Source organism: Vulpes lagopus, chromosome 2 (assembly GCF_018345385.1).
Source record: "Vulpes lagopus strain Blue_001 chromosome 2, ASM1834538v1, whole genome shotgun sequence".
NCBI lineage: Eukaryota > Metazoa > Chordata > Mammalia > Carnivora > Canidae > Vulpes > Vulpes lagopus.
In genome coordinates, this window is record NC_054825.1 from 101419666 (window position 1) to 101440516 (window position 20851).

Sequence of the window (20851 nt, forward strand, 5' to 3'; positions counted from 1 at the left end):
AGTAGTTGAGAAATTTCCAGAAAATTAAAAGGTAAATTTTATAAGAAGATTAGTATTTTTTTCTAATCCCATATCCTACAGGTGTAACATCTTTTTGTTTTTTTTTAAAGTCCCTATAGGTATCACCAACCACGTACTATGATCCCACTAGGTTTGATTTATCACATGAGGCCTTCTACGTATTTGAAGAAACATTAAAAAGGTTAGTTTTGTGTACTATTTAAGCCAGTTTTTAATCAACAGATTTTTAAATACTCACCTTCAGGTGAATAGTATGAATGTATTAAAAAAAATCCACCTTCCATAAAATCTCCAAGGTAATAATGGTTTTTAGTAGTCTCATCTCAAAGGAAATGACACCACGGATTCTATCACAAGGGTGAGAGTGAAATGAGAACCATTTGTCCACAGACACATGGAGACCTTCAAGCTAGGCCATCTCATTAATGCCTAGGGTGGCAAAAAAGCCGCATGACATTTATTCTTTGCTGACAATGTTCAGATGTCAAACAAAGATATTTACTTTAGCTCCTCAAGGGACAAAATTATATGTATATACCATAGAGTTTTTCTGAGGGCCAACAAATTGAAAGTTGGTAACATCCATGGTCTTGGTGCCAGAGATGGCAACAACTGCTTGGCTTTTGGAGGAGGAAAAGAAAAATAAGAAACCCCATAAAACATATTCTAGAACATCAGGTTTGGTGGGTAGAGAAGCAAGGAAAAAGGAACAGAGATAGGCTATGGGCAAGAACACAGCATGGAGACTGAATCACACTCGATGATGATGATGATATTTCTTTTAAATCACTTGTTCTCAAAAGGATGGTACCTAGCCTTAGAGGCAGTTTTGGAAATGTAAGGTGCTGATGATGGGGAGGGCCACTACTGGCACTCAACAGGTGGGGCCCGGGTGTTGCACAAGCCCCACTACGTCCAACTGTGCCACCAAGTATGCATGTAGATGAAAACCCAGTTCAGAATTAGCTGAGTCTATAATCCCATTTTATCTAAACACATACAGAGAATTTTTACTCCAGTTTTAAAATGTATTGGAACTTTCAGGAAATCTAATCACTCCACAAATTGAGACAAGCCTGTACAATAAAGTGATTATGAACAAGGAGGACAGAGCTAAATTGCTTCAATTTTAATCCCAAATCTGCCATTATCAGCTGTATACCCTCAGCTCACTCTCCCATTTGCAAAATGGGAAGAACAGTGACATCTCATAAAGTCATTAGGTAGAGATTTAGAACAATGGCAGGCACCCAGTAAGCCCTGTGTGGGTATAGTTCTGGTAGACTTTTTTTTTTTTTTAAGTGAGTAAAGGGATAGAAATTTATTAAGAAAAGATACAGAGAAAGCTCTCAGAAGTGAGAAAGGTCCTGACAGGGTTGCCCACTCTCATAGACTTTTATCTACAGCTTTACCAACAATTGGCCACATTTTAGAAAATCGTATTACTGACATAGATCTGTTCTTGGCATTGAGTTGCCAACAGAGCACACCTGTACTCCATTTGTAGCTGCCACATTCATGGTGACTTTATCTATAGGTTCAAGTATGTATGTGCCTTGTTTCATTATTTCAATACCCCTTGTAATACAACCATGATAGAACACTTACATAGGAAAATGATTATTTCACTATAATATTTCTACATTTGTTTATATTTCATTTAGGACATTAAATTGATGTGTGTCTATAGAGGCTGGTTACACTACCTACGAATTTCATTTTGGAATAGTAAAAGTAAATGTGGATGATGCTTTTATGTGTGAGGATGGGTTTTATCATCCATGATTTTTCATTGATAATTGTAGCTGTGTTGTAAAATATTTATTATAAAAAGGGGTGGGTGTTGAGTTGGGTCTGGTAGGGTTAAAGAAAAAAATCACTAATTTTAAAGTTTTATATGTCAAAGTGTCATTCCACACGCCCGCCATTAAATCTGGATTACTATGGAGGCAAGTTGTTTTCATTCATTGCTAAGAAATCAGTATTAAACTATTGTTTATATATCTCACAAGTAGAGATGTATGCAAACATTTTTTTTTAGCAGTGATCTATTTCTCAAACACAATTCAGGAGGAAGCCCCACATAAAAATACAGATGAAGCTGTGGTGTCTGACCAATGAAGGCAGAGGACCCAGAAACTTCTCTGGTTCTCCTTTTAGAGCTTGAGAGAACAAGGTCACAGAAACACCTACCTGGTGCAGTCATTTAAGTTGGGCACTGCCTGTAGTTAAGACTGACTCCTAAAAATGCATTTTGAGGACAGTCATCTGATCATGAGTGGTATTTTCTCCACAGAAAAGGAGCCAACCTCCAGCTAAGACCTCCAAAGCTACTTAACTCATTACTCAGATGAACTAGATGGAGCACTAAGAATCCTCCCAAATCCAGGGAGTGAGAGGAAGTGTTGCCATCTCCTTTTCTGGGCATAAAGCCAGCTCAAGCTAACAGTAAAATGGGCCAGGGCTGGTGCCCCTCCTTTTCCATAGCCTCCATGCTAGTCTTCAGAGCCCTATCACCAGACCTCCCCACCCCATGCTCTGTCCTTACATTGTGGTTAAAGCACTCGTGAATCACACATCCCCAGTCTCTTCTACCCTTCAGCTCTAGCTCCCTCAGAGGCTGACAGGAAGAGCCTGACTGACTTCATCCCCTTGGTCTCACCAGAGGTACTTAAAAAGGAAGATGTTTACTAACTCCTCTGGGGAAGCTCCAATTCATTGAATTTCAGGCACTTGAACAAAGTAAACAATTCCAGGGCGGGTGGGGGGGCATGTTTTTGAGCAAGGGGTATCAGTTCTGTCTAGGAAGATGCCTCAGATGTAATGTTACCTTGCCGCGCTTCCTCAACATCCCCATTTCTGATCCCTAAAATCCCAAAATGCGAGGGAGGGTTTATTTTGTTTTTTAATAATAGCGCCCACCATGGCAACTGCCAGTGGTGGTCACTTGTCAATCAGAATACACCCTGAACCCTCACCTTCATTCGCTTCACGTCTGACGCAAAACAAATATTTCAATTACGTGTGACTAAGAGTAAGAAAAATATACAACTATATTTAAAACACTTAAATTAACAAGATAGTACTTTTCTGTTCTAACAAAATATCATACATTCAGTTTAAACAAGAGTTAATATCCAGACACACTTTTCCAAAATACCTGATGCTAGTTGAAAATTAGTGACCATGAGACTTTCCAAGAGATTTCTATTTAGCAAAATATGTACAATTTTGAAGAACTGCCTGGTTTTTTTTTCTTCTGGAAGACAGATGTTACACAGTCAAAATGCAAACTGATGTATCTCTCATAAACCTAAATATTGTTGTTTCATCTTTCTGAATGATACTTTGGCTGTCAGCAAATCTTATAGCTTCTTTTCCCTTAAAGACAATAATATATAATAACAATGCGACACCCCTCACAAATAACCATAAACTTCTTTGTGTGTAATAAGCCCTATCTAAATGTGTTCATGTGTTTCTCTATTAACTGACCTACATACCGAGGTTGTTAGGAAAAGGGAATAACGAAGTGTAACAGGCCTACACTTACTTCAACCACTTCTTTGAAACAGCATGAAATGCATGCCACATGTTATTTCAAAGTCAAAGCTGCTACACTTACAAATATGGGATGTAGCTTGAAAAATCAAAACAAAAATGTTTTCTCCACTGGCTCTTTCAGGTGAAGAGGCTGGACCACAAACCTACGTATCTGTGTGACAATAGCCACCAGTTTCAGCACCGCTCCCAAAACGAACAATGGCCCAGTTCCTTGTAATGACCACCACGTTCCTGGCCAAGGCCCCAGTTCACAGAGTGTGTCTCCGTCATCCAACCCTAAGAAAGCAAGAAAAGCAGACTCTATTCACTTCTCTCCTCCTGCCAACACGTGAGATCCTCTGGTTTTGTTCTCATCCAATTCAAAATTGCAAGAAGGGTGTATACAACTTCCAAAGGAAAACACACAATGACATCACATAAGGTCACAACATAACACTGTGGATGAAGACCAGAACAGGTTGTCAACTGAGGAGACAAGGCACTTGGGAGCGGGAGACAGGGAAGAGTCTGGGCAGGGCGGGGCTCAGTGAGTCAACAGTTTGAGGCGAGTCAACCAGCTGACCAGCAGGGACGGTTCTGTAGAGGACTTGGCAGCTGAGGAGGAGGCCGGCTTCTTTCTGGTCCCTTCCTCCTGGAACGGGATGGTGGCGCTGCTGTGGAGATCTGAACTGATGTAGCACCTGCTGCCCCGGACAAAGTCTGCGCCCCGGACCAGCTGCCTCTCCGCTGGGGGCCTTGAGAACCGGTATGGGGCTGAGGAGCTTTCTTCGATGATGGGGGGGATCCGCTCATTACTGAAATACCGGCAGAGGGCGTCCTCACCTGTTTCCAGACAAAGCCCACAAGAGGCATTAAAATAACCATCCACGGTGCAACCCTGTTCAGCTGGGCTGGCAGCCTGTGGACACCTCTGATGCCCTCAACGTGGGCATCACACCCTGCCCTCCTCCCGGTGATGCAAAGACCCACAGGCAGCCAGGCCCACCCACTGGATGTTTAGAAAGTAGAAAGCAGACAGAGTCCATGACAGGCTGCTTTTACACCTGAGAGGCAACAAAAGGGCAGAGCAAAATCAGAGAGCCTGCACTTTTTTTTTTACCAGTGCAAGATATTTTCATAATTTCACTTGAAATTTAAAAAAATTTCCCCATCTGTCCGTGTTCAGTGCCTGCAGCATGTAGCACGGGCTTCTAGGCCAGTGATTCTTATCCTGAAGCATCCCCTAAAGAGCATTTAGAAAGCTTGGGTTGCCTTGGGTGGTCATTCTCAAAGGAGGGCAGGCACTATTCACCTTTAACGGACAGGGTTCAAAGATTTTAATGCTCTGCAATGCTTGAGACATTGCTGAACAAGGAAGAATGGTCCCAGGCTAAATGCCAGTAGACAGCTTCTGGGATGGGGACAAGGAGGGGAGTAGTTAAGAAACTGAATAGAAACCAAAAATGCAGGGCACTTTGGCAACGTGTAGGATTCTTCTGACCCAGAAATTCCACTCCTAAAAATGTACAAAGATGTATGTTCAAGATGCTGAGTGCAGCATTACTTATGATTGGGGTGGTGGACAAAATAACCTAAATGTCCAACAACAGCAGACGGAATGAATACGTGCTGTTGCCAGAAGATGGACTGCCAAATGCAGTTATTATAGAAAACATGATGCTTTAAATAATAGTCATCTCTCATGGTATTGTCAAACATCTATTTCTTCCATTTTGCACATTTTTTTTCATAAGTGGATAATATTAGAAAATGCTCCGAGTGATTATTTCTAGGTCGGGGAAGCAGATTATAGCCCTGAGTTTTATTTTCTCGCATCTTCTAGATGTTTTTCAATGTACTTGTTTTGCTTTTGTAATCAAAGGGGTAGTTACTTTTAAGAAGTACCCATTGTCAAAGAACCACATATTGTAGGAGTCTATTTAAATGAAACGTTGAGAGTACAAAAGTCCAGAGACAAAGCAGATTAGTGGTTGCCAGGAGCTGAATGGGGAGGAACAAGGAATCATTGCAGGGGTTTCTTTTGGGAGTGATAGAATATTCTGGATTTAGTCAGTGCTGGTGGACACACAACTCTATGACTGTATTAAAACCTCTCTGAATTGTACACTTTAACAAGGTAAGCAGATCGATGGCACATGAGTTCTGTCTCAATAAAGCTGCTTTTTTTTTTAAATGCCCACTGTGTAGACAGACACCTTTTCATTCTAAAATGATCATATGACAGAAATATGGAAGGTGAGAGAGAAGGTCAAGTATGACTCCACTTTCAGACTTAATGCCCCCCAATCTCCCAGCCCCAATTCTCATACTAAAAGGAAATAAAAGGCTAAGTTGGGAATTAAAAACCTAAGAGAATAGCAATGAAGACATTGACATTTGTAAATCTAAACAAAGGACAGCCCTGCCACCTGCTGACTGCTCCACAGATTTTCACATGCCAATTAAAGGTATCCTAGACCTTACACAGACATCAGCTCCTTTTTCCACTTTATTGTAATCCAGGTGATTTAGGTGCCTAAGTGAGGAACTTTATCAAGTCCCAGGGAGACGTGAGGGGTTGATCATTTTGGAAGCTGAGGCTCCAGAACTTTTTTCTTCTTCCTTTTATGACCTAAAGTCTACTGTACTTTAACTTTTCACCTGCTCTGTGTTTCAGCACTGCACAAACAGTGGCAGAATGTCTTGCCAGTACTGACGACCAAATCATCTGGCAAAAAATAAGGATTTATTTAAAAACATTTCCGTTGACACTAGTGTAATAACCAGTCACTTTGAACATGGGATGAATTAACACAATGTCTTTTTCAATGGTAATCACTCTCTCACACAAGATTTAGGGAGGAGAAAAAAAATCCATGCCTATTCATCAAAAATCAGACTCCAGTAATAATAAGTCATAAAATTCAGGGTGTGATTGCCTAATGAATAATATGTTTCTACTTATCTAGAAGCTTATAGGCCATCGATGGCACAAACTTTTAATTAATTAACTAATTAATTAATTATTTTAAAAGATTTTATTTATTTGAGAGAGAGGGAGAGAGGCACAAGCAGGGAGAGCAGCAGGCAGAGGGAGAGGGAGAAACAGACTCCCGGCTGAGCAGAGAGTCTAATGCAGGGCTGGATACCAGGACCCTGAGATCATGGCAGGGGCTGAAATCAAGAGTTGGAAGCTTAACCAGCTGAGTCACCCAGGTGGCCCCACAACCTTTGTAGAGCACGCAATGCTACTCAGGAGATTCACAGTCACTAACTAGGATAATAAAATTCTGTCATTCCAGAAACAGGTAGGGCCTTAGACATTCAGCAACCCCGACCCTACAGAGGAGAAGACAGGACTAGGGCTGGGTCCTCTATCTGCTATGGCAGCACAATTAGGAATAGGGCTGAAATGAGGGCCTGGGTTCTTCTAAGTCCAGTTCAGTGTATTTTTGGCTTGCTGAAACTTACCCTTCCTCCCATGACCTCGTGGTCTGGCGAAAGGGTCCACGATCCCCATCCAGCTCCCATCCGCAGGCATGGACAAAGGCCGGGGCTTGCCTTCAAAGGGAGGGAAAGGAACATGACACGTTGACAAGAGTCTGTGACCATTAGAGGATCTTTTCTTTTATTTATAACTGAAGACTCCCCCATATCACACTCAACCGTAAGTAATAACATTATTTTGAAATAAGAAAAGTATTTTAAAGCATCGGATTTCCGTGGCGAGCAATTAGGAGAGGGCGGCTGAACTTCAGTCTGTGTGTCTACAGAGCAAAGCAGCTCCGAGCTAAAACCAGGCACTGAAAGTTAAAACTGTAACATGATCTCACTCCACTGGGCTTTGATGCCAGGCAGAGAGTAATGATTCAACAAGACTTTGCTTTAGAGAGATGAATAAAGGTCTCATACTTAGAATTTCATTGAGGTTTATGTTTTCCTCAGATTACCCTTAAAGTCTGCCAAATTCATCCAACAGCTCCAAATAAGGAAGGGGGTGGGGGAGGGAAGAAAAAACAAATAGCAGAACAAAACAAACACTCAGAAATGTACCATAAGATGGTGTTTTCTCTCTCATTTTTGTGGGCAGAATATTGGTTTCCACCGAATACCCGGGCAACTGATCGGAATCAGCAATGGTGAATCTCCGTCTTCGGCTTTCCTGGTCCAAGAAGGAATTTGGGGACTCGGAGCCCTTAGGACCAGGCATGGGTTGTTTACACTTACTGAATCCTCCATAAAGAAAACTCTCATTCTCATCCCTGGAAGACAGTGGGCAATAATTAAGTTGCTTACAAAGATCCTCTCATACAGAAGAATTATAGGACATACTTCCTTGAGCACACAAAACATAAGAAAAGTTTAATCCTCCTTTCCACTGGAGGAAAAAGCATTCCTTTTTCAATCTCTGCTACCCCTCTAATACACAGATATCTTATTAATAAATAAGAGAAAATAGCAAGATCCTACTAAATAAATGAAAATGATAGTTTTTTCATATATGTTTAAATAGTATAAATATACCTTTGAAAAGACAGCTCTGCTTTCCTTCCACTTCTATCCTATACCTGAATCTATTTCTTATGGAAATCACAAGGTAAGGTACGATTGTTGCCGTTTTTCTGATGCCCAAAGTAGTATCTTTGCCAAATCCAGCAAAGACGACACCTGACATATAATGGAGTTGTTAGATTTGAAAATTATGTCAAAAAATACAAAGGTGCCTTTATAATACCCAGTGGAGAGCGTCTATTTTCTGAATTCCGTACAGAAAATGGCAAGTGTTGGATAAACGTCTCCAATTTAATTCTTTCTAAATGTCAGCTTTTATAAAACTTGAAATTAATTTTAGTTGAGGCCAAGTTACCAGCTAGTTAAATTTCTCACACTTAGAAAATTCTATTAGGTGATCGTTGCAAAAACTACTCGACAAAATACAACATCCACCGAGTCCAAAAATAATCTAAAGATCAGCTTTGCCTGCTTGAATTCCCAGTGAACCCCCTGCTTGCGTAGCCCCTCCTCCCTTTATGAATTCATCTCCTTCTATACTTTTAAACCTGGCATATATCCCCATCCACAAAGCTTTCAAGACTCACCACTCATTCTCCATAACCATTTGCCTGTTTCATTCCTCAGAAAATATCCTTCATTAATGGTTTGTATGCACATGTATATGTGTCCATGTGTGTCTCCCCCGAGCAGATGAAAAGCTCCAGCTCTTTTTCCCCTTTACTATATATATATATATATATACACCCCTTATCCTGCCACTGCTTCTGTGACCCTCACTGAGACCCAGACAAGGACTTTCAGAGTTGGGAGTTTGGGAGTGGCCTCCTAGTTTCTGATAGAACCACCTACACACTGGTCATCATGAAACTGTGTTCTCCATGTGCAAAGGCAACTACTTGTCACTTTAAACACACTTACGATCCCATGACTCTGGTCTGTGAAGATAGGGAAGAGTCCCATCTACCAACTCCAATGCCTCTGATCAGCTAATGTAAGTTCTCTATATGCTGTACTAAGTTCTGGGCAACTCAAAACCAGGGAGAAGAAAATGATATTTTTTTTAAATTTTTTCTTTTATTTGTGATAGTCACAGAGAGAGAGAGAGAGAGAGAGGCAGAGACACAGGCAGAGGGAGAAGCAGGCTCCATGCACCAGGAGCCCGACGCGGGACTCGATCCCGGGTCTCCAGGATCGCGCCCTGGGCCAAAGGCAGGCGCTAAACCGCTGCGCCACCCAGGGATCCCGAAAATGATATTAATTCTTCCTTATGCCAGGGAAGAAACATGATAGAATCAAATACTCAGCTTAAAACAAAAACAAACCAATAAAAAAAAACTCCAACATGAAGTAAAATATCACTGTTAAGTTCAGCCCGAACTTTGTCTTATGAAATATTATAGCATAATTATGTTTTTCTCAGTTTATTCTTGAACAGTTGACTAAGACATTGGCAGTTCTCTGGGGGCAAGAGAACTGCATCTGTTTTGGGTAAGACGGTGATTCAGGCACTACACTCACTAAAGGTATGTTGAATAAATGAGCTAAATTCTCTGTTAATAGGTAAATTGGTATAAACCTGTATTTCATACCTAAATATTCCCCTATGTAACAGCTAATATGACTCTTCTTGTTATACCATTTATCAATTAAGAGAGGAACAACCTTTAGAATTTATAATAGGCACACATACACACACACACGCAGGCATAAATACAGAGGATCACACCTATATTCCTATTTTTTATGTCCTATGAAGAACACAACACTCTGCAAAATTTGCTGCACAAAAAAAAAATTACTATCTTCCTCCCCAGAGATGATTTTACCTTATACATAATGAAACTTCAGCTCCAGGAACCCCCAAACAGCTTCTTCTTATATCCCAGGAGGAGCCAAAATAAGGCATTCCAAGAGCACATTCTTTCTTTACATAAAGAGCCCCCTCCCCACCAAACGACGTAGTTTCAAGCCCGATGAAACCTGGATCCATCCCTACACTTCCCCCTAAAGGACCACACATTTCCCTCCCTGGTTTTATTGAGATATAATTGGCATATAACATTGTATTAGTTTTAAGTGTACAACATATGACTTGATATGTGTATATACTTGCAGAATGATCACCGCAAAAAGTTCAGTTAACGCCCATCACCTCACATAGTTACAAAATTCTTTTATTCTTGTGGTGAGAACTTTTAGTATCTCCTCTCCCAGCAACTTGCAAATATAAAATATAATATTGTTGAACTATAATCACCATGCTGTCCAGTACATCCCATAACTTATTTATCTCATAACTCAAGTTTGGACCTTTTGATCTCCTTCACCCATTCCTCCCACCCCTATTCCCAGGATCCCACTTTCTAACACAACTGCAACTTCAAGACTCAGCCCTGGCACCCTGGGTTTAATCAACTTCTGCCCTCAAAGTCCCCATGGCCTTCAGAGTGCCACTTAGCTCCACGCACAGGAGATGTGCACACTGCCAACAGGGACAATGACGTACCGGGGAGAGTAGGGAACGGCTGGTGGAGGAGGGATATAAAGATGCAGGATAGCTGGCTTCTCCTTCTTCAGCGAGGTATCCATAGTGCTTTCAGGGGACTGGGTTGTCGTGGGCGGAGGTGAGGTCTGAAATGGAAGCCAGTGCAAAGGGTGGAAGGGAACTTAGAGACTATTTTGGGGTAACTCTTCTTCCCCAAAACCAACATGGAGGGGTGAGGTCATTCGTGTGTTGACTACTATTAGCAACACTCAATTTGTACTCTTTCAGACACTCAGAATTAACTGGGAATTTTGAAAGATTAGATGCATAGTGAGAAGTAGAGGCTCAGGGTGGGGGGCACCTGGATGGCTCAGTCAGACTCTTGGTGTCAGTGTAGATCATGATCTCATGGGTCATGGGATAGAGTCCAGCATCCGTGCTCAGCAGGGAGTCTGCTTGAAAGATTCTCTCTTTGCCCTCCCCAGACCCCCGCTCATACATTCTCTCTCACTTTCTCTAAAATAAATCAATCTTTAAAAAAGAGAAGAAGAAGGAAGAAGGAAGGAGGAGGAAGGAGGAAAGAAGAAGAAGAAGAGGAGGAGGAGGAGGAGGAGGAGGAGGAGGAGGAGAAGTAGTAGTAGTAGTAGTAGTAGTAGTAGTAGTAGTAGTAGTAGTAGTGGCTTCGGAGTTCCAGAGTCAAGTTAGAATTCTAGCTCTGGGCAAATCACTTAAATACCCATGCCTCAGTTTCTTCCTCAAAAAACAGTTATACTGACAGTACCTCTTGCGTAGGGCTGCAGTGCAGATTGAATGAGCTAGTTTATACAAATCAGTACCAAGGCCATCACGGACTGGAGCACGGGCTTAGGACTCTATCCAGGTGCTATCCTGGCTATAGCTCTCATTAGCTGCGTATCTTTGGGCAAACCACCCAACTTCTCTGTGTCTCATCTATAGGATGGGAATAAATGAGGACAAGAACAGTACCAACACAGGGCGAATTAAGTGATATGGTACATGTAACAGGCTTAGCACACTGCTTGTCACATAGTAAGTGTACAACCTTATGCTGTTTAATTCAGTATCGTAGAGACACATCCACACAAGTTAATTTTAAAAATGTAAGACCCATACAGCTTAATTTTAATTATGTTATTGTTCTCAAAGAACCTATTTTTAAATATCTCATGTGATACCTTCAATCTTATCTGTTCTATAGACTTACAATGACACACATCTTTTGGCTGGTAAAGGAACTGGGAGGAAATACCAGAGTCAAAGCACGAAGATGACTGGTGAAAGCCAGTGCGGGGCCAGGGGGGTTACTCCATGAGAACTGTGCCTGGCCCCTGGTACCTCAGATCCTATCTAGCCTGGATGGGGATGGAAGACCTAAAGTCCCCCCAAAGTGAGGCCAGGAGCTCCATTTTAAGGACTGGAAGGACTGGGATAGCCAGTGCTCACACTGACAGCTCTGTTTTAGGGGGAGACACCCAGGCTCAAGAGAAGTAGGGGCTTAGTCTTTACTAATCCCCCTAAGTCTTTACATAATCCCTACAACCCAGATGTTGGCCATTGACACAATCAACGTTACTCAATATGTAATTGATGACCACCTCAGTCCATCAATCTTGAGCAATGTCTCAAATACACAGGGACAGGATGCAGGCCCTCAACAATGGAAGCAGAGCTAAACTGCACTGGCACAGAATAGACACTCTCCAAACACTCTAACATTGATGATGATGTCTGTAAAATAACTCTCAGTTACCAGGACTGTGGCCTAAAAACAGAATGATGACATCTCTCCAGGGACAGGCTGCATTAATGATGTTAACAAGAAGGAAAGAAGCTCCCTCCCCCACAAGAGGTGGGTGCCCAGGCATGAAGAAGCCTGTAGAATGACACACACTTAGCAATGCCCAGGGAGTGTTGGTCTTTCAGAGTTTATATTCGGAAAATATCCTGGATGCATCGTGAGAACACTGAGTAGCTAAGCTATCAAACGGCCTCTGAACTGTGATGGTGGCTCTCTCCCTGAGTCAGAAGCAAAACAACGTGTCTCCTCCCTCACCATCATCTCCTCCCCAAAACTGCACAGTTGGTGGGTCTTTAGCAGGGTGGGCAAATCCAGAGAGGAGGGAAGCATGCCCTTCCTAAGTGAATTTCCAGAAGTGAAGGGACTACCTCTAGCCTCCTTAAAAATAATTTTCACTTACCACCTGAACACAGCCACTTGAATCTTCCTCTATCACTTCACACTCAGTGATGCTCAAAAGACCCACCATCTCTGCTTTCCCTGAGTTTCTAATTTCTGTCCCTGTGTCACCAGCTAGGTTCACTGTCAGATTTCACACCTGCCTTCCTTGCCATCCTCACCTCTTAACCCAAAGACTCTTTTCTTTTCTTCTTTTCTTTTCTTTTTTTTTTCTAGTATTTTACTTATTTGAAAGAGAGAGCATGTGTGGGAGAGAGCACAAGCAAGGGGAGCAGGAGAGGGAGAGGGAGAAGCAGACTCCCCACTGAGCAGGAAGCCTGATGCAGGGCTTGATCCCCTAGGATCATGACCTGAGCCAAAGGCAGATGCTTAACAGACTGACCCACAAAGGTGCCCCAGCCTTCTCTAACAGTAAATACTAATAATTAGGAGTGAGGTTTAGAAAGATTAAATATCTTCTCAGAGGTCCCACAGCTAATAAGTGACAAAACTGGGATCTGAATTTGAGAAGTATGGTTCCAAGGCCCCTACCTAACCACTATACTGTGCTGCTCTGTGAATCTTTTTCATGCTTCTTCCCAATGACCTCTTAGCATGAGTCTTTCACTGGAATTGCCCTGTCACAGCTGGGGTGTGATTAATATTGTTATTAAAGACATGACTATTTACAAGAATTGACTTATAAATAATTTATTAGTTATTATTTAAGAAGTGATTATAATTACATGCCCCTCCTTGCTCCATATCTTGTTATTTATTTCAACCCCCCTTCCCTCTTAAGGTTCACATGTAGGTGTGTCCAAATCAAAGGCCTGAGATGACTACCATTCCTTCCATTTGAAGAGGTACAGTAAGATTGCAGACAGTTATATATACATAAATTGCAATCTCAATCTTATAAAAAGACATTAAGATGTCATTGCTTGGGGCACCTGGGTGGCTCAATGGTTGAGCATCTGCCTTCTGCTCAGGGCGTGATCCTGGGGTCCTGGGATTGAGTCCCACATCAGGCTGCTTCTCCCTCTGCCTGTGTCTCTACCTCTTTCTCTGTGTCTCTCATGAATAAATAAATAAAATCTTAAAAAAAAAAGATGTCATTGCTTTTATTCCGAATTTAAAAAATAAACACTAAGGACTAATGGTATCAAGAGGGCGTTTTAGTCATGGAGCACAGTTCACCCAGGTGCAGGCAATAAAGGAGTGTACTGCTCATCTAGAATTATACGGTACTATACAGTACTCTAAGTTGGTCTGTTTTTGATTATCACCCAAGGCTGCCAATTCTGAACTAAACAATGGAGTGATACCGCTTCCCACTGAGTGGATTATCCCCACAGTCCCTACGGCTGCCCTGGGAGACTGCTGCTAAGGACACAACCCCATGTGGTCTCTCCGGGGTTAGTGCTCACACTGTATATCTTCAGATGTGTTTGAAATGAGAGGAGAAAAGGACCAGCATGAACTTTCTGCAGTGATGATGACAGTCACTAGCCATACAAGGCCACCCAGCCCCTGAAACGTGGCTAATGAGGTCCAGGAACTGGTCTTTTCATTTTATTTATTTAAGTAGTCACATGTGGCTAGTGGCTGCCACACTGTTTGGTACAAGATCTAGAATGCATATTTTCATTGAAGTAGGACTAGAGAATAATTCTACATACATAAATTCCTGAAACAATTCACCTTCAAATTGTAATTTTTAAGAGTATTTATTTATTTATTTGAGAGAGAGAGAGAATAAGTGAGAGACAGAGAGCACGAATGAGGTGAAGGGCAGAGGGAGAATCACACTTCCTACTCAGCAGGAATCCCATTGTGGGGTTCAATCCTAGGACTCCAGGATCATGACCTGAGCCAAAGGCACTTAATGGACTGAGCCACCCAGGCACCCCTGTAATTTTTCTTTCTAGAGACAAATCTGATACTCAACACTGTTCATGTGCTGATAGCAGATAAATGTTTACAACCATAACAGATACCTGTACCAGGGGTGGTCTCCACCGTAGATTTTTCAGGGGAGCAGGAGTAAAGTTGAAAGAACCCGTGGGACGCTTCTTAAGCAGCAATACGACTCCTGTGGGGTTCTCTCTCAATTTTCTCACCAGATTTTTTAGCTGCCATCCCACCTTCAAAGAAAGAAAATGAGGAGAAGGGACTCACTCATGAATTATGAAAAATCAAATCTATGAATTTATTTCAAGGAAATCAGTTGTGAGCAAATAAGCAGACACCAATATATTCATCCAGTACTACTTAAATTATGAAAAATTGGACAGAAATTGCAAAATTTTAAAAATTCAAGCAAAGGCTTTGGATTTAGTTAAAAGTCCTAGAAAAGAATACTAAAAGCATTAAGTCTCAACGAATAAACTCACCACAGTCTGCTGATTAACCTGAATGACTTCATCACCAGCATGAATCTTCTGAGATCTGTCTGCAGGAGACTATTAGGAACAAACACAGAGACTTATTATTTTTTAAATCTTCTATTTTTTTCTGCTTTTATTTCTTCTTCCTTCTTTCTTCTGCAGACGAGCAATGGAAATAAAATTTTCTCAAGAACTATTACACAGCGCACTTAAGAGATGATCCCAAGATTACATGGTCTGTAGAGCCTGGTATACGGGTGGGCACTCATGTTCCCCACTAGATAAGTGGTCGGCTGGTCCAGACCACCTGTCAGTTGACCACCTGTCAGAGGAACAGCCAGGTTCCTCTACCCCATCAGGAAGAGTGCGACACACAGTCGACCCTTTGGTTCATCTAAGAAGTACCTTACACAGATCCGTATCAAAATATATCTTGTAAAAGCTGACAAAGTGCTGAAAATGTAAAGATCATCACTGTAACCCTGTCATCCCACCTCCTTTTAAGCAATTATTAAAACTGAACCTTGTTTACTCAACTTTGCTTTACTCATTATCACAATGCTATTCACATAGAAAAATGGTGACAATAGAAAATGGACTTCTTTAGAGAAAACAAATTTAAATTTTTGTCATTTTCAGGTTGAATTTAAAACGAATGTGTTTTCAGTATCAAAAGTCCAGATTTTGATTCCCCCAAATAATACCTTGCTACAAATTTACAAATATATATATACATACATATATAGCTCTCTCTGCACATATTTGTGCATATAAATACCTAGATATAATCTACTCATTAGCTATTTTGCCCATAATATTCTGTTCAATGAATGAAACTAGCACTCTCTACGTTTAAGGTATCTCCTATGAGCAAAAGCAAAGAAAAGGATAAAACCCTTGATTTCAAATTACCATCAAATGTTATCTAGGCCAGAGTATTTTACTTGGTAACTTATGTAACTGACTGAATCTTCAGACATATTTACAATTATCTTTTTAAAAATAGCACCTCTGAACATGGTCAGGAGGGCAGCAACCAAACTCAAGACATTCTCACTAAATCTTCTTGTTCAACTGCTGGGATAGGCTCAGCAGGAAACGAGCAAGCAACATTCAACTGTAGAAACATTCCCTTCGATTCATCTACATTCATCTTCGATTCAATGCAAGGCTCAGGTAACTATGACAGTCGTGTTTCAAAACATTTCACCTGCCACCGTAACAATGAGCAGGGCCTTGCCTGAGAGAACCACACCATGGGCACCTCAGGAAGATGGCCTACCTCAAATCTCTTTCTCTTTTGAGGCACTAAAAGAAAACAGCAAATGCACCTAGGCTCCTTTTTGCCCATGTGTCAGATGCTTAATCCATAGTTATAGACCAATTTTGCTAAGTCTGATCAGAATCACTCCAGCCCAGATAATCTTCCTGGCTCAGGATTAATTTAAGGTAAGGTTCACTTTATAAAAGATGACCCTGAAGCCAGGAAGTTCTTGTTTGAAGATGTGCGATCTTCAAAACCAAGCCTAAATGTCCTGAATTGACTTTCCTTCCTAGGGATCCTCATGCATTCATTTCTCAAATGTCCTACCAGGTGATTAAGCGATGTATTTGGCAGAACACTGGTAAAGAGAGAGCTTAATACCAAAACTCTCCCTGGGGCAATGGCTCTTGCCTATCTTCACCATGAGCCAGACTACTGAAAAATGATGCTTGTTCTGGTTTTCTGCAGAAGGGTGATGACCTGGAGAATAATGCATCCATTCTTCAGAGGCTAATCTAATTCTCACATCATCTCAGAGGTAGGGAATAGAAGTATGGATGGGATCCTGTCAAGGTGTTGAACAACATCAAAAAAAAAGAAGTCATAGGGAATCACTGGATACTGTTCAGCTGACCTTGGAATGATCCTGACCTCTCAGGTAACCTCTCCCCAAAATGGACTGGAGGCCTAAGATGGCCTGCTATCATTGTTTCAGCCTGGAGTCCAAGATAAAGAAATATAGGGAATGCAGTGGGTGATTTCCATCCACTACAACCCACCACACTACGCTTCCATTAAAACATTCTGATTTTGGGAGCACCTGGGTGGCTCAGCTGGTGAAGCATCAGACTCTTGATTTTGGCTCAAGTCATGATCTCCACCCTGCATCAGCTTCCATGATCAGTGAAGAGTCTGCTTGAGAGTCTCTCTCTCCCTCTGCCCCTGTCCCTGCATGCACTCTCTCATTCATTCATTCATTCATTCATACATACATAACTAACTAACTAACTAACTAACTAACTAACTAACATACTGATTCTAAAGTCCCAACAACTTTACCTGCTAGCTGGAAAGCTGTTCCAGAGCTGGAAACTGACATTTTCTACTGCCATTTAAGTGTAATATACCCAGCATTTAGGGTAAAATACCCAGATTAAGCCCTTGAGAAGTAGGCTCTTATCTAACCTTTCACCCACATCTGTGAGATTTAGCGAGTATTCAGCACATTCCAGGTACTCAGTGAACACAAGCTCAATGACTGAAAAAAATGAGTGATATTTTCAAATGGATTGCCAGCTGGAATAAGACAAGTTTTCCCTTTTTTTGATCTTTAACAAGATGGAAACCACCTGTCTCTAGGTGGCTTCTGTACAGTCCTGTATGAGATCAACTACATCCAGGTAAATCTTAAATCTCTCACCCAGTCTTATTGGGTCTGGTTGGAATTCTAGGAAATGTATCCTTACATTAGACATTTCACTTCATTCAAAAGCAGCCTGTTTAGTCTCTGTTTCAACTCTCATCCTTAAAACCAAAGGACAGGAGGCAGGGGGGTCGTTTGAAGAGGAGAAATCTGTGTGCCTTCTGGTAGTAATATGACAGTGAGCTACACATTTATCCAAGATGAAAACTGCTTTAGGAAGACCAGTCTGCAGCCACACAGATCTGGCTGTTAAACAATGCAATCAGTAGACAGTTAGTTTAGTTTTATATCTAAAACTTCAACTCTTTAAAATCTGAAATGACCTTCACCATCCCTCTGAATCCATCCAACCCCAAAACAATGCACTGAATGGTACACAAGTATGTTCTCCTTATGGTTCAGCTGATATATGCTAAGTCTCGACAAGAATGAGGGATGAACTGTGTAATGAGTTCTGCATTTTTCTCTTCTGCACCATCCCTGACCTAAAAGCATAACTTCCCATGCTGTTATTGCTTATCATGTATGTGCTATAAAAATTTCTATTGCTTCTCAGTGATTTTCACTGTAGCTCGACAAAGAATGCTTAAAGATACCACCATCTTCTACTCATTCGTCTGCCAGAATCACAAAACTTACTTAAAATTCACTGCCTTGAGCAATGTCATTTCTTTCTTGCTACAAAAATCAAGTTTGTGTCACAAACCCTCATCGAAGATTATGCCATTTTATTTTATCAAAAGACCTAGCAGCTAAAGTTCAAAATTCAGCATGTATTTCCACCAGATTAGAAGAGGAGTTACCAAATTTCTTCTATTTTTAGGAATTATTTCCTCTTGTTTTAGTTGATTAAATAGCAGATTAGTTCCACAAACACGTGCTTCTTTCATACAGATCCAAGAAGCCATTTCAAACATTTTTAGCTTCCTATCAATGTCATCAAAAAACTAGCCATATTGTAGATTGCAAAAAGAAAGCATTCAATTGGCTCTACTCTTTACAAATTCAAAATGTTTTGAGGGGCTCAGGAAAAACCCTTCATGGAGCAGCCTTTCCAAAAGGAAGTTAACAGTATACAAAGACTCTCCCAGTAGAAGCAGCCCTGCTTTTTCTATTCAAAAGATCAGGGGGAAAGAAAAAACCCGAAATTTCAGGATCATGCCAAACATTACAAAACACAACTCTATAAAAAGAATCTACGTTGTGTAAAAATCCCAAAATAGCCGCTTTGGTGATACATATAAATTCCATTACACAACAACAACAAAAAACTGTATTTTACACATATGGCTACCAATCCCAGTTCTTGTCAGAATGGTTTTCAACAAGAGATCACTGTTTTTATACTTACGGGTTAACACTTCCAAGGAGCAAAGGGAATAATTAACAGGGGTGGGGGGGTGGGTAAAAACTGGGCAAGGTATGTGAATGACAGCAATAAAAGGCAATTTAAATAATAAATCCATGACAGCTGGTGATAAGCAGCGTCCTAGCAACAGAAATGAACAAAACAGCCCCCACAGTGACTACAGATAATAAAATAGGATGCACACGCTGCAGCACCAAGTAGAGGGATTCTGTGTCACGTGTGCTTAAACACATAATGGCTTTACATTCAACGGATATGTCCACTTACGTTTTCCGTGGTTCCAGTAATCACGTGCAATCCATCATAGGTTGATTTGATGTACATGCCCTAGAGGGAGTCACAAATACATTAACTCATTACTCCAAAGTTTAGAAAACACAGCCGCCGGGGAGACTTCATCTTATAAAACATTAAAGGCAATCCCTTCAGAACAACACTCATTTTTTTTTAGGCCTCCTGAAACACTGGGAAACAAGAGCAAAGGAGAGCAAACAAAGGGAACCGCTCATGAAAGAAATCAGGGGCCAGATCTCTCTGGTATTGTAACTTGTGTTCTGGGCACAGAGAATTTTGTTATAAAACTCTGGGGACTCAGAAGGCACCTTCTCAGACCTGCAGGATGAATGAGGCATTTCAAACAAGGACCGTTCTCTCCTGACCATCTCTTTGTTCGGTGACACACTATATTCAGATAAACGTGGGAGCAGCAGTCATCATGGAGGTGACTTGTTTAAGCCACTGAAGACCAGGATATATGCACAAAGATTATTAAAGCAACACAACATAGGGAGTCTATTAGGAAAGGCACTCTTCCATTTTAAGGGAAGCATAAAGACAAAGACGCTCCCCCGACAGGCCTGGTAAGCCAACTCAGAGGCAAATACCATACCAGAGAGGAAACACTGCCACGTCTACTGTATCACATATAAAAAATGTTTATTAAACTTTTATAAGATGGTGTGGGAGGGGGAGGGCAAACAGTCGATGGGGAAAAGATTTGTTGCTCACTCTGGTATTGAATTTGCAATAATATAGATCATCCTCAGAAATCATTTTGACCTTGGACTTGTCTTGCTCAGCAACCCACCCTACTCTCTAATGAGAATCTCATCAAATGCTTACACCTTCAAGCTTCTCTCCATTCCCTCCCTTTCCCGTTTCTTTCATTCACCGAAGAATCCACTTCTCCCAACCTATGGGACTCCTCCTTCCAAAGCATCTGCTTATGTAACTTTACCATCTGAGGCCACTTCTGCCACTGGGGGCATTTCTCTGCTTTGAGAAATAACTATAAACTCACCTCCAGGAAGTCTTCCCTGCTTAAACTACTTTAATCCATCATTCACCTTGAAGCCAAGAAGTCTCAACATGTGAATTACTCCTTACTAAGAACATGAGCTTGTCGATATTTGGCTGATTTTTGTTTTCCTGAGAGCAGAGACTGCCTTGGTGCCTCCCCACAGCTATCTACACACTAGGCCTTCCTCGTCCTCCTCCTCCTCAGTATCTGCAAGCCACCAATGAATGCAAGGGAACGATGTATCTAGCAGCTGGCACCCAGCACCTAATTTAATACTTTCAACAACTCTGTGAGGCAGTCATTATTACTATTCACTCCCTTTTTTTTTTTTTTTTTAAGATTTC

The 20851-nt window shown here is 41.3% G+C and overlaps 1 protein-coding gene across 2 annotated transcripts in view; it reads right to left on the reverse strand.

The window, feature by feature from the left end:
* Positions 1 to 1135: 1135 nt before the first annotated feature.
* The window catches only part of CNKSR3 (CNKSR family member 3), an 88150-nt gene continuing 68434 nt past the window's right edge, over positions 1136 to 20851 (reverse strand). For both annotated transcript variants that reach the window (XM_041737822.1, XM_041737833.1), the window contains 7 exons: positions 19475 to 19534; positions 15158 to 15226; positions 14762 to 14908; positions 10586 to 10710; positions 7618 to 7826; positions 7036 to 7125; positions 1136 to 4407 (listed from right to left, as the gene is read on the reverse strand). In XM_041737822.1, coding sequence (XP_041593756.1) covers positions 4109 to 4407; positions 7036 to 7125; positions 7618 to 7826; positions 10586 to 10710; positions 14762 to 14908; positions 15158 to 15226; positions 19475 to 19534 — 999 coding nt within the window. In that variant the 3' untranslated portion in view covers positions 1136 to 4108. The remainder of the gene's footprint in view (positions 4408 to 7035; positions 7126 to 7617; positions 7827 to 10585; positions 10711 to 14761; positions 14909 to 15157; positions 15227 to 19474; positions 19535 to 20851) is intronic.